General features: G+C 41.0%; 1 protein-coding gene across 1 annotated transcript in view; it reads right to left on the minus strand.

Annotated features, from left to right (window-relative positions):
• Window positions 1-3,901: 3,901 nt before the first annotated feature.
• The window catches only part of Tpgs2 (tubulin polyglutamylase complex subunit 2), a 48,787-nt gene continuing 33,693 nt past the window's right edge, over window positions 3,902-18,995 (minus strand). Inside the window, exons 5-7 of the mRNA XM_059246834.1 lie at window positions 8,514-8,627; window positions 6,627-6,787; window positions 3,902-5,294 (exon numbers count right to left, since the gene is read on the minus strand). Of these exons, the coding sequence (XP_059102817.1) occupies window positions 5,061-5,294; window positions 6,627-6,787; window positions 8,514-8,627 (509 nt within the window). The 3' untranslated portion in view covers window positions 3,902-5,060. The remainder of the gene's footprint in view (window positions 5,295-6,626; window positions 6,788-8,513; window positions 8,628-18,995) is intronic.

Genomic DNA, 18,995 nt, shown 5'->3' on the forward strand with positions numbered 1-18,995 from the left:
GCTTGGAGAGTTACAGGATAGCCTTGTCTTGCTTCCAGTTCTCTCGGCATCATGTTTACAGTTGAAGATATGCTCTCTCAGTTTTCTGCTCTGGCTACCTGCAGCAAAGCCTCTCCTGCCGTTAAGGATTCTTCCTTTGGAACTGTAAGCCAAAACCACTTTCTTCTACATGCTGCTTTGGTTATGGTACAAAGGAAGGTAACCAGTGCAGCTGGAAAAACGGGGATCTAGTGGGAATTTATCAACATATTCCAGAGGTAAGAGCACAGCCAACATGGTTTGCTACCTACCTGTAGTCCATTCAGCAGTAATGCGTGGTCAGAATTACACTACACAAATAGTGCTACCAGGGACCTTGTGTGAACTACTGTACTGAACAGAGAAGGAGCATGCGTTATAACCACCAGAGCAACTGCTAAAGCCTAAGGCAAGACATATGGCTTAAAAAACTAATAGGTTGCAATTATTTAAAAGACAAAGTTGGAGAAGCAGATGTATAGCTAAAACATAAGCCATGAGATGGTAACTGTTGAAACCGTGGACACAGCAGATTAATTATACTGTTGTATTTATATCTGCAAATGTTTAACAGTCTCCATAACAACACTTTAGGAAAATACATCATGCAAAAAGTGAAAAAAATGTGGTTGTTATATTTGTTATGATACATGCTTTACTGGAGTGCAAAAAGATTTTGTATTTTTCATGAAATTAAAGCCAAGCCACTTGGACCTTAAGCAGAAAGTTTCAGACTTAGTATTACTGTCAAATTGCCTAAAACCCCATGCTGGGCATGGTAATTACACATGGTTTAATTACATGTGCAATTACACAGGGCATGTGTCTGTATGTGTAAGGCAGGAAATTATACAGCTGTAGGTCAGCCTGAGCTACATGGTAAGGACTTGTCTTTAAAAAAGAGGAAGTATACTTAGAATCATTCTTGGTAATTCTGATTTTGTAGATCTGAACTGGGATCCAAGGATCTTATTGTCTACATGATAGCTGTGACTTTGGTGCACATTTCTAAGTCTAGCAATCACAGCTTTAAGCATTAGATACCTTAGGCTATTGTGTGCATGGTAGCTGGACACTTTCATCCTTGTTTTTGGGCTGGCTACCTCCCTACAAGCAGGATGATGTGACACTTTGTGCATGGTATTAGCTACATCAGTACATCATGAGGTGATCTGTTCTCATTTTGTAACTCTAGAAGAGTGCCTTTTTCCTGGGCAGTTGAAGTTTCTTGTACAGCATACTAACATTTTAATTCCGTTTTAAAAAAAGGAGGGTTTTGTTTGTTTTGAGACAGTTTCTCAGTGTAACAACCTTGGCTGTCCTGGAACTCAATTGGTAGACCAGGCTGGCCTTGATCTCTGAGAGATCTGCCTGCCTCTGCCTCCCAAGTCCTGGGATTAAAGGAGTGCACCACCACCACCTGGCTTAACTGCATTTTTAACAACATCAATCTCATGAGTGTTTCCCCCATTTAACTCATTTAGCCTCTGTGTTGTTAAGACTTTGCTCAAAGCGCCCTTTTTTCTCTTAGAAGAACCAGTTCCCTAGGTGAGTGGCCTATGCATTACACAGGGCCACCTATACAGAAGGTCTTTGCATTTGATTTACTGCTCTGCTTAGTTCTGACCTTGTATGTTCTTTAAGAGAAGTATGATGAGAAAAATCAGTGTACACATGAGCAGAGAAGATACGAGCATGTTCAACCACTGTAGCCGGATAAATTTTTCCTGCCTACCGGTACTTGAATAACCAGCCAGAGGCTTAATTAATAACAAATTGTTTGGTTTATGGCCCAGGCTTATTACTAACTAGCTCACTCATCTTAAATGAACCCATTTTTATTAATCTATATTTTGCCACGTGGTCTTGGCGTTACCTGTCTGCTGGCATGTTGCTCCTTGGGTGGCAGGCTGGCATCTGCTCTAGCTCCACTCTTCTTCATCTCCGTCTTCAGTTTGAATGTACTGCCTAACCTTATTCTGCCTTGCCATTGACCAAACAGCTTTATTTGTCAATCAACCAATGAGAGCGACATATATTCAGTGTACAGAAAGACCACCCCATAGCACAGCATTCCTTTGCCTCCTCTGTTGCTTCATTTGTGCTATAGAACTGGAATCAAATTCAAGTATTCAAGGGCTCCACAAATACCAACTGAAGGATACCTATTACAAGGAGATAATGTGATTGCTTGTAACCGTAACACAGAAGCAGTCACATGATGGCCTGGTACTGGTGGATTTCCCTTGAATTGTAACACATTTTTAAGTGCTCAAGTGAAATAAAATAATTTAAGAAAAGATTCAAATTATCACCTAAGTTATGGGTAATCTGACAGTCACATCATCATTAAAGTTACATATATAGATTTTTTCCATAAGAAAATCATCATGCTTTATTTATGTGTATACGGGAGGGAGATGTGCATGCATGTGGTGGACAAAGAACAACTTGCACATATTGGTTCTTTCCTTCCACCATATGAGTCTCAGGGGTCAAACTCAGGCCATCAGACTTGGTGGCAGACCCCTTGACCCACTGAGCATCTCAATGGCACTCAGGCATATGCTTTAGAGAAATGAGGTAATTACCGTAAGAAATATATCCATGAGAGTGAAAAGGGCTGGCTTATGGCAAAAAGGATTTAGGAGTGGGAATGGGTTACCACAGGCATTTTTGATTGTGGATAATCTGACAGTCACATCATCATTAAAGTTACATATATAGATTTTTTTTAAATTTTTTTATTTTTATTTTTTTTTTTAGCCACACTGAACGTTATATGGTTGGTTTTGAAACTGCAAATGATAATGAGTGATGCTGTTTTTTAAACATTTTTTCCATTAAAAGTGGACAGGCATGGTGGTGCATGGAGGCAGAACTGCAAAGTTGAGGCCAGCCTGGGTTATATAGACAGATCCTGTCTTGAAACATAATATATGATTAATGTATGTTTTAAAACAACGGAGTACACTAACATGAAGCTCTGTGTACTCCCAAATACACTGGAGCACTTACATTTCAGTATCTGAACTATTAAAAAAATGTGGATGCAGCCAGCGAGTCTGCCATATCCTTGATGGCTAATTCTTAGATTTCCTGACAGTATGGAAGTGGCAGGAGGAGGAAGACTGGTAGTTTGAATGTAACTGACCTCTATAAGCTCATAGGGAGTGGCACTATTAGGAGGTGTAGCCTTGAAGTAGGTGTGGCCATGTTGGAGGAAGTGTGTTACTGTGGGGGTCGGGGGTGGGGGGGGGTGGGCTTTGAGGTCTACTTTGCTCAAGCTACTCCCAGTGTCCCAAACCACTTCACCATGTCTGCCTACAGCACCATGTCTGCTCCCTGCCATGATGATAATGGACTGAACCTCTGAACTGTAAGTGAGCCATCTCAATTACATGTTTTCTTTATAAGAGTTGCTGTGGTCGTGGTGTCTCTTCAAAGAAATAGAAATCCTAAGACAAAGACTGGAGACCCCGCCCCCTTTCTGAGTATCATTATAGTGAACAACAACAACAAATACGTTTTTCAAGTATTTTTATTCTTTGTGTGTGCATAGGTGCCTGTGGAGGCCAGACAGCACTTTGGGTTGGAGATACAGGTGGCTGTGAGCTGCTTAATTTGGGTCCTCTGCATGAGCAGTGCATGCCCTCAACTGCTGAACCATCTTTCCAGCTCCCAAAACAAGAATTTTAAATTTTCAGTAAATATTCAAAGTGATGTCAGAGAAGTACAGGAACTTCTCATCGCAGAGTAGAAAAGAGAAGCCCTAGAATGATTAGTAGGCAGAGGCAGCACAAAAAGAAGCCTGGACAACCACTGGTAGAAAGAGTAAGAAAGAATAAATTAGCCAACAGTGAAGGGAGTGTGCAGTCTCCCTCTCCTCCAAACTCTTTATTCTTCTACCTCTGGAATATCAGTACAAAAATTGCAGCCATTAAGAACACTGGGGCTAGGTGGGTAACTCCTGCCCACTGCCAGGACTGTAGAGGAAGGAATCAGATGTTCCTAACTGAAAATCAGAGTAAGTTCTTTACAGAAATTCTATACATGGAACATTTAACACAAGACAAACCTGTGGTGTGGCTCAGTGTCGAATACCACCATGTTTCTTCTGGATTACAGGATGCTTACTTACAAAGGCCTCTTGGCACCCCACACTGTTCTAGACAGGCTACTGCTTAGACTAGAGGTAGCTGGGAGAGACAGCTCTCAACTGTGAATAAGCAGAACAGCTGGAAATTCTTGTGAACAGACTGGCTTTATCTGCAAATGAATGCCCAGGGCTTAACAGATAACATACAGCAGGGGTCAATCTCTTTTAAAAGATAGTTTTGGTAAATGTAGAAATATCAATACATTTTCCTTATAGGAAAATGATCAGGAACGTAGGATTTTATAGTGAATTAAATAAAAAAGACATGACTCAAGTGTGATGTGTTTGGGGTATAGGTCGTAAAGAACACAAGACAGTGTCTTTGAAAGTGTCTTCTCAAAACATACAGCCTAAAAAGCTAAGGCATCAACATTATGCATTAACAGTATGAAAATGTTTGCATGCAATGCTGTCCAAAACCATTTCTATGACAGAAATGCTCCCCATCTCCGTGTTATCCAATATGGAATCCACTATCACATGCACACTTGAAGTGTGGCTAATGCAACCGAGGGTGTAAAATTTTCATAACTGAGGTGGTCGCATGATTAGTTGTTACTGATGTTTCATGAGTTGAGCCACGGGTTTATTTGGGAGGACCTCTCTAGTTACTGCTAAGACGTTAAGGATTGGGTATAGACATAAAAATAAAACAAAACGTAAACCTCTAGACACATCTGAAAGTCTTAGCTGGCTTTGGAGATGGGGTTGGCACAACCTACGGAGGAAAGGACTCCTGGGAAGAATTCAGTATGGTCTTTCGAACTCCTGGCCTAAGGCTTTGGTCCCTCAGGAGAATGCCTACAGTCACAAAGTGTCTGAGGATGGGGCCGCCCCAGGGCACCTGTGCGTTGGTATCACTGCTGTGAGGCTGATGGGATGCTTATTTTCGGACAGGGTTTCCAGAGCCAGAGGAAGGTTTAGGGGTAAGAGGAGCTAAGAGTCCAGGTCCTTTCTGGCCGCTGGCAGGCTGCACAGGCCCTTTCTTTTTGGGGATTAAGATCTTGTTCTTGCTCTTGAACACTTTGCTGGGGTCCAGCTTGTTCACAAAGGAGTCGGTCTCTTCTGTGAGCAGGCTTGTGTTGTAGGTGATGGGTTTGTACATACTGAACCACTGCTGTAAGGCAGAAGTGAGAAAGAGACAAAGTTTGAAGGAGAAATGGGTCAAGAGCAGGGGCACATAGGACAAACATTACAAACCGACCATCACTAACCCACATTTTTTTTTTTGAGTCAACTGGTAAAGTATATGTGATTATTTCAAAATTCAAAAAGCTATAAAATTTAAAACATTTCTGGTTTACACATCCAGGGATGTAATAATGAATTTATACTCATTTCTTTTCTTTTTTTTTTTTTTGAAAAACTATGAGCTCTTCATTTAATAGCAAGTGGTGAGAGACACCACCACCTCTCGGTCAAGCACATACAGTGCTTTTCAAGGCCTCCAAAATAAAGGCGGTCTGAGAACTAGTGAGCCCACCAGGGGACAGTGTCCTCCTGCTTGCCATCAAAGCAGATGGTGCCCACCATGGATATTCCAGTAGCACCATCCCTCCAAGTGGTGTGATAGAGGTCAGTGCAGGACTTTCACACGGCAAGCTGTGGGCTGCGACTCTATACCTGCAGTTGCTCAGAAAGCTATGGAGAAAAGGACCAGCCACATTTTTTCCTTTTGTGTCGTTGTTTGACCAGAACACTTCATAGCATTGATTACATGGAAGCTGTTCGTATGAAACACGTGAGGAGATGAGGCCATGTTTAGTAAAGCTGCAGTGGAATGCAGTCCCTAATTTTTTGCTAATTAAGTGCTATAAGTAATCATTATGATTTCCCTTTAGACCTTTTAGTGAAAAGTTCTAGCCACAACTTGGTGTTTTCAAGGCAGGCTGTATAAACCTGCCTTCTCTGTTTGAAATGATGCCCAGATCTGTAATATACAGAAGACAGCTCTATGTGTACTGATATGGAAAGAGCTCTACAATGAAGTGCTAAGTGAAAAAAATAAAAGTGCAGAATTGCTACATTTGTGTTAGCAAAAAGATACAAAGACCCGTGCATTAATGCTTTACAGGTAATGAGTCTCTCAAGGAGGGCTTACATACTGACAATTGTGCCTGCCAATGGAGATGTACACCGAGAGCAGAGGGGAATTAGAAACTTGTCAGTCCTTCTAAGTGTTTGTATTGTCAATCAAAAAACAATTGTCTGGACCCAAGCCCTCAGTGACATTTAATTAAAAATAACACCCTAGTTGATCCTGATTACTTAATTAGGTCCAAATCATGTGAAGCTATCAGCCGACATTGGAATCACTAGTCCTGCTTATAGAAAACATGGGTTCCACCCCTTGATCTATTGCTGCAGGTGGGGAATTTGGAATGTCCCATTTTCACAGGAGATTCTTGATACACATCAGAGTTTGGGATGGCGGGAGTTTTCTCCTTACCTTGGCCTGTGGGCTGATGCCATAGCTGGTGAAGGCATATTGCCACTGGGGCAGGCCCAGGTGGGTGATGAGCAGGCGGTAATAGGCAGTAAAGGTATCTGTGAGAAAATGCCAGTATAATGCTCTGTCCAGGAACCAGATCTCAGTGTCATGAGCTAATCCTAAACAGCACAAGAAGAAAGGGACAGCTTAATATGTTTTCCCTTTCAACTAAAATGTCAATATACATAGTTAAGAGAAATCCATAGTAGAAAGGTTTTAAAACTTTTATGTTTTAAACTCTTTCCCCTTCTAGCCCCTAGTTCTGCTCTCTCATGGCTGCCTTTACATGTTTATTTGATACTCTTAGACTCCTGACTGATCCCCCAATGGATCTTTCTGTTGGTTGTGACCATGAGGCATTTCATTAAGGCTATCTTAGCAGATGCTTCTGTTCTCTGTGGACTCAGCACTCCCTCCACCTTTTTGATAGAAAGAAGCTCTGAACGGATCACTCTTTTAAAAAGAGGTCTCTAATCAAAAGTGCTATGAGAACACACAACAACTAAACAATGTAAAGGAGTCTAGAGCAGGGGTTCTCAACCTTCCTAATGCTGTCACCCTTTAATACAGTTCCCCAGGGTGTGGTGACCCCAGCCATCCAATTATTTTTGTTGCTATGTTATGAATTGTAATGTAAATATCTGTTTTCCGACAGTCTTAGGTGGCCCCTGTGAAAGGGTCATTTGACTCCCAGAGGGGTTGGGACCCACAGGTTGAGAACCACTGGTCTATACCAACTTACTCATGCAATCCTGCTTGTGCGACATCCCGTCCTAGGTCAGCTAATCCAGGCACTCTTGTGCCAGTTCCTGTCACATCTGCCACCACTCCACTTCTGTCCCCTTTAGCCTCTTCTGTCTCATCAGCTTTGCAGGCAGCTGCAACAGCTCCCCTAGGTGTTTCCCATGTACTTTCTTCCTTCCCCAAAACTACCTGCCCACCTTCATTTGAATCCTGCTGCTCGCCTAAACAGCCCCGAACAACTCTTCAGTCTTCTACAACTGTGCAGACCTTTTTGCTTGGCTTTCCAAGCTCTGAAGGAGAGGAAGTGGCTGGCATTCAGACTCCATCTCCTTCGAATGAGATGAGCTTTGGCAAACCACTTCAGCTCATTAAGAGAACTGTCATTACCACCAATCAGCTGAACTTTTTCATGATAATGGCTTTCAGCCACTTGTCCCTCTGCTTGGTTGCCCCCTTCACTCCTTCCTCTTATCTAATTCCAATCATCATTTACAATGCAGCTCCACGTCTTTTGCTACAACAGCTTTACCTGGAAACAATGTCTTCTCTCCAGAGGTAACTTCTACTGTTTATGCCTCTTCACACCACCAGAAAGAGGTAAGAACACTTAACTGTGCTCAGCTCTAGAGTCAATCCCTAGGCTTGAACTCCTATTACGGAGTAGGTGGTGGTTTCTGTTTAGGTGTGCACAGTCTCTCAGTAACTATCATTTAGCCCCCCTTTCTCTTGGTTTTCATTGTGGACACTTGAGGTCATAATTCAATTTCTATTGCGCTTAACTGGCCTATGAATAAACGTATAAAAGAAAGGTAACATATTTCCTGAATGCTTAACTAATACACGGCCCTGTGACCAGAAGGACTAGTTTTTGAAGCTTTTCTCGTCTGTCCTACTGACTGTTCACAGTGGCTCACACAAGGAGATGGATTATAGAAATTAGCCCAGTGGGGGATGCACAGAGAGGACAGAGGGGCTGAGTCTTGGCACAAAGAAGAGACCTGAAAGCATCTCAGAGAGTGTTTTGTTCACTAATGGCTGATAGTCAAGTTCAAGGAAGACCCCATCCATACTGTAGGCTCATGCTTCAGAAATGATCTTTACCAGGTTTTCCGTGTTTGTAGACGAGGCAAACCTTCCCATTACCATTGCACGAATCTAGCTCAAATATCACACTGCGACCGTCAAAGTGAGGCTTCTCTTGCTGGTCTTCATTGTCTGTAAACCCAGAAATCAGTGGTAACGTTCAAACAAACACAACGCAGATACAGCACTATACTACACAGTACTATAGATAACTGCGCAAAGATTAAAAAATGGTGAAGGATTCTATACTCTAAATGCCCTGGATTCATTGACAGGTCAGGCCTTACCACCAAGAGAAACTGATAGGCAATCTGGGGGAACATGGTGTTAGGAAAGGACACTGAACTTCTTGAGAATGGAGCCATATAAATGCAGAGCAATATGAATGTTATGGTGCTGATGGAAGCCGCTTCCTTTTCCTAGGTTTACTGTATGAAGAATGGGACCCATGGTCTATGGGGGTGGATGAATCATAATTTATCTCCCCCCTCTCCCCCACTGATATGCATTCATTTTATCATCTTCTGATGATAATTCCAAAATGTGTGTCAGTTCTAGATTTGTTCTAATTAATCTATTTTCCCCTATTAATACTGTATTTTCTTGACCGGTAACCCCTGATTAGGTGCCAGAAATTGTTAACCTTGCACTGTTGAGTGCTAAATGTTTTCTATTTCTATAAATATTCTTGAGCTTTGTTCTTAGACATAGTTAAATTACTTAGAAACAAATCCTTTGGGCTTACTTTTAGGATTTCTCAGGCAGAAGCTGGGTCTGGTGGTATAACCTATAATATTAGCACTTGGTGGGGTGGTGGAGGCAAGAGGATTAGGAGGCCAGGGTCCCCCTCAGCTACATAATAAGTGCAAGGACAGCCTGGGTTACACGAGACCTCCCCCCCCCCCCCAGGAAAGAGAACACATGAAGAAGTTAGGAGGGTCAGTGGGATCGTTCTCTGTCATTACCAGAGTATAAGGTCGGTGTGTGGATGCTGTTCCAGGTCTGCAGCATCAGTCCTCAGTTCCTCCCTGAAGCTAGCTTCCCCTTGGTGTTAGCTCCATCGACAGAAGCACACTGTCTTAGAGTCTGTGCCTGAAGCAACACTGGGGAGACCCCTGAGTTCTTCATGTTGTTTATGTTTAGGTTGGTTCTTGTTCATGGGGTTGACTTTCTTCAGGTGTCTACACGGTTTTTAGTAAAATTTACTTTCTGAAAACTTACTTATTAAAAAAAATCCAAGGCCTTGGGTAATGTCACCTTCTTTTTATATAAAAAACCCTTTAAGGGTATAATTCATCTACCATACCACTTAGGTGAAATATAGAAGTCATAGCTTTTAGTATATTTTACAAAGTTATGCCATAATCACCATCATTAATTTTACAATTTTTTCTGGAGTGAATTTTTGTTTGTACCTGCCAGGATACTAGACTTAGATTATAACTCTAGGATCAGCCCTTCCCTTCCTGCCACATTGCTATGTCCCAGTCCTCAACCCAGGTGGACAACTACAGACAACACCTGCCAGAAGACCAGGTCCACAGTTCACGGACCTCCCCCACTCACTATTATCCCAGATCCAATACTAAGGGTTGCCCTTAGAGCTGCAACAGAACACCAGCTGCACGCCCCGCCCACCCCATGTCGACGCTTCCTGTGGATCCCTCAGACCATGTCCTCCTGACCTCCCATTCCCCCATGAACACACCAGCTGAGCAGGCCTGTAAAACAGGCAACACTCAGCCAATACACTCTCTGAAAATCCAGAGAGGAAACAGAGACCAAGGAACAAAACTCCTACCCAACCGAGACAAACCCAGAAATCAGCACCTAGACCGATAATCACCACAAACCCAGATGCCTAGACACCAGTATAAGAACACAATCAGTAATGGCCCGGGCAATATGTCACCACCATAGCCCTGCTATCCTACCACAGCAAGCCTTGAATATGCCAACACAGCTGAAGCACAAGAAATGACCTTAAAACCAACTATATGGAGATGATAAAGGTCTCAAAAGAGGAAATGAAAAAAAAAATCCCATGAAGAAATTCAGGAAAATGCAAACAAACAATTAGAGGGAATGAATAAATCCCTCAAAGAAATCCAAGGAGGGCGGGAAACAATTGAAGAAAACAAATAAAACTGTTCAAGACCTGAAAATGGAAATATAAGCAATAAAGAAAACACAAACTGAGGGATCTTGGAAATGAAAAATTTAGGAATGCAAACAGGAACTCCAGAGGCAAGCTTCACCAACAGAATACAAGAGATAGAAGAGAGAATCCCAGGTATTGATGATAGAATAGAAAATTTCCGACACAAAACATACAGGAAATTTGGGACACTATGAAAAGACCAAACCTACAAGTAATAGGAATAGAGGAAGAAGAATAATACCAGCTCAAAGGCCCAGAAAAATAGTTTCTACAAAATCATAGAAGAAAAATCTCCTAACCTAGAGAAGGAGATGTCTATAAAGGTACAAGAAGCATACAGAACAGCAGATAGATTGGACCAGAATAAAAAGTCCCCTCACCACATAATAATCAAAACACTAAATATATAGAACAAAGAAAGAATATTAAAAGCTGAAAGTGAAAAAGAGCAAGTAACATTTAAGGTAGACCTATTAGGAAATTACACCTGACTTCTCAATGGTACTGCAGACTCTAAGAGACCACAGATATCAACTCAGATTACTATACCCAGGAAAACTTTCAATCACCATAAATGGAGAAAACAAGATATTCCAAATTTAAACAGTATCTATCTACAAACCCAGCCCTACAGAAAGTACTAAAAGGAAAAATCCAAACCAAGGAAGTTAACTACACACATGAAAATGCAGGAAATAAATGATTTCACATCAGCAAAACCAAAAGAAGAGAAGCGCGCGCGCGCACGCACGCACGCACACACACACACACACACACACACACACACACACACACAGCCACCACCACCACCACCACCACCACCACAGCCAACAACAAAAAAACAGGAATTAACAGTCATTGTTCATTGACATCCCTCAATACTGGTGGCTTCAATTCCCCAATAAAAAGACACAGATTAACAGAATGGATATGAAAACAGGACCTATAATTTTCCTGCATACAAGAAACACCTCAGCATCAAGGATAAACATTGTCTCAAGATAAATGGCTGGAAAAAAGATATTCTAAGCAAATAGACCTAAGAAGCAAGCTGGTGTAGCAATTTCATTATCTAACAAAATAGACTTCAAACGAAAATTAATCAAAAGAGATAGCGAAGGACACTACATATTTATCAAAGGAAAAATTCACCAAGATGACATTTCAATTCTTACTATCTATGCACCAAACACAAGGGTACCTCCCTTTATAAAAGAAAAACTACTACAGCTTAAATCACACATTGATCCTCACATACTGATAGTGGGAGTCTTCAATACTCCATTTTCATCAAAGGACAGGTCATTTAGACAAAAAACTAAACAGAAAAATTCTAAAGCTAACTGATATTATAAAGCTAATGAACCTAACATAACTACAGAACATTTCACTCAGCACCTCACGGAACTTTTTCCAAAATTGACCACATATTAAGACACAAAGGCAAGTGTCAACAGATACAAGAAAATAAAAATATTTTCCTATCAAACCACCAAGGATTAAAGCTGGGAATCAAGAAGAGAAACAACAGAAAGCTTACAAATTCATGGAAACTAAACAACTCTCTACTCAATGAAAAACAGGTCAAGACAAAATAAAGAAATTAAATTTTCTAGAATTCAATGAAAATGAATACATTACACACCCAAACTTACAGGACACAATGAAAGTGGCATTAAAGAGTTCATATCACTAATTGGCTACATAAAAAAAGATTGATGAGATCTCATACTAGCAATCTAAAAGCACACCAGAAAGCTCTAGAACAAAAGGAAGTAAGTACACCCAAGGTGAAAAGATGTCAAGAAATGATCAAATAGAGGGCTGAAATCAATAAAATAGAGACAAAGAGGACTACACAAAGAATCAATGAAATGTAGAGTTGTTTTGCTTTTTTTGGGGGTGGGGGACCAACAAGACAGACAAACTCTTATCCAAACTAACTAAAAGACAGAGAGAATATCCAAATTAACAAAATCAAAAATGAAAAGGGGGACATAACAGACACCGAGGAAATCTGGAGAATCATAAGGACATACTTAAAAAACCTGCACTCCACCAAATTGGAAAATCTAAAAGAAATGGATAACTTTCTTGATAGGTAATACTTACCAAAGTTAAATCAAGATCAGATAAACAACTTCAATAAACCTATATCCCCTAGTGAAATAGAAGAAGTCATTAAAAGTCTCCTAAGCAAAAAAAGTCCAGGTTCAGACGGTTTTAGTGCAAAATTCTAACAGACTTTCAAAGAAGAGTTAATGCCAATACTCCTCAAGTTATTCCACAAAATAGAAACAGAAGGAACAGAATTCATTTTTATGAGGCCACAGTCACTCTGACACCCAAGCCACATAAAGATTCATCAAAGAGAATTACAGAACATTTTCCCTATGAACACAGATGTAAAAATACTCAATAAAATACTTGTAAACCTAATCCAAGAACACATCAAAAAGATCATCCACCGTTATCAAGTAGGTTTCATCCCAGAGATGCAGGTATAGTTCAACATATTTTTTTGAAAATCAGTCAATGTAATCCACCATATTAACCCAACAAGCTTAAAAAAAAAACAACCCACATGATCATCTCAGTAGATACAGAAAAAGCCTTTGAAAAAAATCCAACACCCCTTCATGATAAAAGTCTTGGAGAGATTAATGATAAAAGGAGCATACCTGAACATAATAAAGGCAATTTACAGCAAGCTTATAGCGAACATCAAATTAAATGGAGAGAAACTCACAGCAATTCCACTACAATCAGGAACAATACAAGGCTGTCTACTCCGTATCTATTCAATATAATACTTGAAATTTTAGCTGGAGCAATAACACATCTGAAGGAGATCAAGGGGATACAAACTGGAAAGGAAGAAGTCAAAATATCTGTATCTGCAGATGATATGATAGTATACATAAATGACCCTAAAAATTCAACTAGGGAACTCCTATAGCTGATAAACACTTTCAGCACAGGGGTTGGACACAAGATTAACTGGAAAAAAAAAATCAGTAGTCCTCCTATATACAAATGACAAAGCGCAGGAAGTAAGGAAGAAATCAGGGAAACAACACCCTTCACAATAGCCTCAAATATAAACTATCTTAAGGTAACTCTAACCAAGCAAGTAAAAGAGTTATATGATAAAACTTCATGTCTCTGAAGAAAGAAATTGGATAAGATATCAGACAATGGAAAGATCTCCCATGCTCATGGGTTGGTAGGATTAACATAGTAAAAATGGCCATCTTACCAAAAGCAATTTCAATGCAATCTCCATCAAAATTCCAACACAATTCTTTACAGGCACTGAAAGGACAATTCTCAATTTCATATGGAAAAACAGAAAACATAGGATAGCTAAAATAACCTTATACAATATCATCATCCCTGATTTCAAGTTGTACTACAGAACTATAGTAATAAAAACCACATGGTATTCGCATAAAAACAGATACGTTGATCAATGGGCTCTAGTCGAAGACTCAGAAATAAATTCATATACCTATAGACACCTGATATTTGATAAAGAAGCCAGAAATACACACTGGAAAAAAAACTTCAACAAATGATGCTGGTCTAACTGAATGTTGGCATGTGGATGAATGCAAATAGATCCATATTTATCACCCTGTACAAAATTCAAGTGCAAGTGGATCAACAACCTCAATATAAAACCAGACACACTGAACCTCATAGTAAAAAACACGGGCAACAGCCTTGAACACATTGGCACAGGAGACAACTTCCTGAACAGAACATGAATAGCACAGGTACTAAGATAAACAATTAATAAATAGGCCCTCATGAAACTGAAAAGCTTATGTAAGGTAAAGGACACCATCAACTGGACAAAGAGGCAGCCTATGGAATGGAAAAAGATTTTTTTTTTTAAACCAGTTCCACATCTGATAGAGGTCTAATATCCAAAATATATAAAAAACTCAAGAAACTAGATATTAAAAAAACAAATAATCTAATTGTAAATGGGGTATAGACCTAAACAGAGAATTCTCAATAGAGGAATGTCAAATGGCTGAGAAACATTTAAAGAAATGTTCAACATCCTTAGCCATCAGGGAAATGCAAATCAAAACTACTTTGAGATTCCATCTCACAGCTGTCAGAATGGATAAGATCAATAGCACAGGTGACAGCTTAGGCTGTTGAGGACGAGGAGCACCGCTGGTGGGAGCACGGGCTTGGACAGCCACTATGGGAATCGATGTGCAGGTCCCTCAGAAAATTGGGAATCATGCACTTCAACTTCCAGCTATACCACTCCTGGGCATATACACAAAAGATACTCCTGCAAAAGTGTCCATCCTCCTGCAAGGACACTTGCTCAACTTTGTTCATTATAGCTTTATTCATAATAGCCAGACACTGGAAACAACCTACATTTGCCTCAATGGAAGAATGGATAAAGAGATTGTGGTACACTTACACAACGCAGCTGTTAAAAAAAATGACACCATGAAACTTGCAGACAAATGGATGTAACTAGAAAAGATCATCCTGAGTGAGGAAACCCAGATTCAGAAAGACAAATGTGGTATGTATTCACTTATAAGTGGATATAGCTGTTAAGTAAATGATAATCAAGCTACAAACCACAGACCCAGAGGGGTTAGGTAAAGAGAACTATAGGGAAGATCATGGATCTCCCTGGGAAGAGGAAATAGAATAGATTCTGAGGGTGGACTGGGGGTGAGTGGGGATGGGAGCATGAGGGGTTGGTGTGTGTGTGTGTGTGTGTGTGTGTGTGTGTGTGTGTGTTTTGGGGGGATGGAGGGAGAGAGTGTGGAGAGAGGCAGCTGGAAATGGGGGCTGGTGTGGATACCTAGTGCAGTAAAAACTTCTGGGAATCTATGAGGTTGACCTTAGTGAAGATTCCTAGTTAATAGAGGATATGGAGTCTCAACTGGCTATATTTTGTAGTCAGGCAAGGCTTCCATTTGGTTGAGTGGTTGGCTGAGGAGGTCCTGTGGAGTTCTCTAAACAACCCAGGCTGATGCTAGGACAGAGGCTACCCTCTGAAAACTGACATTGGGGAGGGGGCATTGTCAAGGACACTACCACTCAGCTCATTGAACATAGAAGGGTTGAGCTGGTGTGGGCTTGGAGCTGTCAGCCCTACATTCTAGTCTCTTTGGTGTGAGAAGGTAATGTGTAGGCTATGCAAAGAGAAACCTGGACACCAACCCAGCCACCAAGTCCTCCATCTATAGTCTGTTCTCCCTGCAAGATGTGCTGGGGCAAGGTGGCGCAGAACATGTGGGAGTGGCCAACCACGGTTGGGTTTATCTTGAGGTCCACCCCACGAGAAAGCACTTGCCCTACACTGCCTAGATAGCTAGGAACCAGAGACTGGATAGCCCAGAGACCAAGGATTGGTGCCTTGTCCAGCTGTCATCAGAGAGGCTTCCTCCGCAGCAGGTGGGAGCATGTGCAGAGACCCACAGCCAGATGTCATATGGGGGGAGAGTCAGAGTCTAAACTGGAGGCCTCTGTTGGGTCTGACTCTTTGGAGATCAGGTAGGTAACCCTGCAGAAGAGGGGGAGGAAAGACTACAGCAGTCAGTGGCGATGGAGGACACCAGGAGAACATGGCCCATCGAATCAACTAAGCAGGGCTCACAGAGACTGAAATGGCAAGCATGGGGCCTTCGTGGGTCTGCACTAAGTCCCCTGGGTATATGTTATGGCTGTTAGTGTTCTTGTGAGACTCCTAACAGTGGGAGTGGGGGTATCTCTGACTCTTCTGTCTGCTTCTGATACTCTCTTCCTCCTATTGGGTTGCCTTGTCCAGCCTCCATATGAGGGCTTTCACTTTGTCCTGCCTCACTGTCATCTCTTGGAGACACACTCTTTTCTGAAGAGGAAATGGAGGATGAGCGGATCTGAGGAGAGGGCAGGAGGAGTGGAGGGAGGGGAAATTGTAGTTGGGATGTATTACATGAGAGAAGAATCTATTTTAATAAAAGAAAAGTTAACACAAAAAAGGGAAGAACTAGAGAAAGGTTGCCCTCTAGCATCTTGCCAATTCCATTTGCTGACAATCACATCTCTCATTTACCATGTTTATGTGACACCTGAGCAGAGAGATGATTCTAGATCACAAAAGAAATGCTAATTTCTACTATAGAATTAAATGACTTTGTTTTAGAAATTACAAATCTGTTGCAAAATACAGTCATATTAAATAAAATACAAATTTCAGTGACAACAATCTAGGATCAATTTAGTGTAATTCTGGGGTTTAACATTTTCTGTGAACTCTGGCTGCTTCAGTCCACAGATGACTCACACTTGAGCTTCCATCCACGTGAAGAGAGGTCCCTTCCAGAGCATGCTGTCTCCTTGGGTACAGCATTTGCAGCGCCAGCCCAAAGTGTGTGTGTGTGTGTGTGTGTGTGTGTGTGTGTGTGTGATCTTTCACAGGCCCTGGAATCCATTTTATCCTTTGGCTCAATAATGGGTCACATGTTCAGTTTTTCAGCTGCACAATACCTCTTGTGAATAAGGACAGTGCACCCTGGGCAAAAGCCACTCTTCACTTTAAGTGTTCCCTGGATTCTCTACCTTCTTCTGAATGTTGCTCTAATGTTTTATCTCATTGCATTGGTAGCTCTTCGATGTTTTTAGGAAGATGATTTTTAAATCTTGTCCCACTTTGCAGTCTTTGGCAGGAAGGCTGCTCTCAATCACCCATTTGCCATTACCTCAAGAGGAAGTATCTTTATCAGTTTAAGTGTGCTCCTAAAAAGCAGGATGCAGGTACATTCTGCTTTTTATTTCAATCTAATAGTATTTTTTTCAAAAGGGAGATTCAATTCAGTATCACTTATTACAATGATTGGTCTATTCCATTTTATTCCATTACATTTCTCATTTTATGTTTTCTTCCTTTTCCTCTTCCTTTACTGTGTCAAAGTTGCTGAAGTCACTGTCCACCCCAAGTTAGGTCTGGTAGGTCACAAATGGGTGGGCAGCTCATGCTTGTGTCTGAGTTAAAAACCATCACAAAGGCCTCCTTAAAGTCAAAGATGTTCTTTTGCCATCTACATGCATCTCATGCATGCTTTATTTGCACACCCTATTCATTTTACACATACTACATTTTTCTGTATTAAATTTTCTCCTAAATTCTTTAAGACTGCAAAAATTCAATAGACAATTTCAATGGCTGTCTACACCAATGGGTTAAAACCAACTCTGTAGTGGCCTTCAGGCCTGTTCCAAGGCAGCTTATGTGAACTTCCTTTTGTCTTAGGCCTCTCCTTTCTGGAACCCTTCTGGGAATACCTGCGGCTCTGTCATAACCACAAGTCAGACTGGAATTTTGTTCATTTCCAGATAACTGTTTTCAAGAACCACTCTTTCTGTTGTTACTTTAGATAGACAAAGAGGTAACTCCTATTTTTCTCTCTCATAATTAGAACCACATGACTACTTTAATCAAAAAGTGCCAGGCAGGGTACTTAGCTAAGGAGAGGACTTAGCTAGCCTGTAGGTGAATTCTTAACTCATGGAAACTGTTAATGAACAAAACCAACAATGGATTTCTGTAGTTTCAATCCATTAACTGTGTGGCCATCTGTTAGACATAAAAAATTGATACATCAAGGCACTGTTTCCCCAATAAGGTGTAAGACCTCATTCCTACCACAAAGGGAACCTTTTGCTTTCCCAGCATTGTCTCCATTCTCCTCTATGAGGAGCGCTGAAACCACCGTGGGAGTTTGGGAGGGCTTCAGCTATAAGGTACCACAAACTCCGTGGCCTAAATGGAATTTCTTGTCTCATAGACTTGGCGGGCACAAGTCTGAAATCCAAGTACCCAGAGGTCACTCTTTCTGAAGGCTGTGTGGAAGAATCTGTTCCAGGCTGCTCTTCTAGCCTAGCTTTCGGTTTCTTGCTGGTGTGTGTGTGTGTGTGTGTGTGTGTGTGTGTGTGTGTGTGTGTGTACACATGCTCTTGGCTCTCAGAAAAATCACCCTAGTTTTACCTTTATCTTCAAATGGCACTCTTCCTATGTGTGTCCCTCTCCAAATTTCTTCTTTTTATAGGGCTCCCCTGTTCCAGGATGATCTCTTCTTAACCAATTCAAACTGCAGTTGGGGAAGGAGGTCACACAGAAGTACTGGGAGCTATGACTTGAAGATACCTTTTCAGGGAGTGGGATATAAATTAACCTATAAGACTTTAGCCTAGCCTCTCTTTATACCTTTAAGTTTAACTAAAATAAAAGTTTAAAAAAGATTCCTGTATTTTGTTCAAAAGTTATACACCACAGCCCCAGAAATTATGATTTTCTTCTCATAACCCAA

The sequence above is a fragment of the Peromyscus eremicus genome, chromosome 19 (genome assembly GCF_949786415.1).
Source record: "Peromyscus eremicus chromosome 19, PerEre_H2_v1, whole genome shotgun sequence".
NCBI classification, from domain to species: domain Eukaryota; kingdom Metazoa; phylum Chordata; class Mammalia; order Rodentia; family Cricetidae; genus Peromyscus; species Peromyscus eremicus.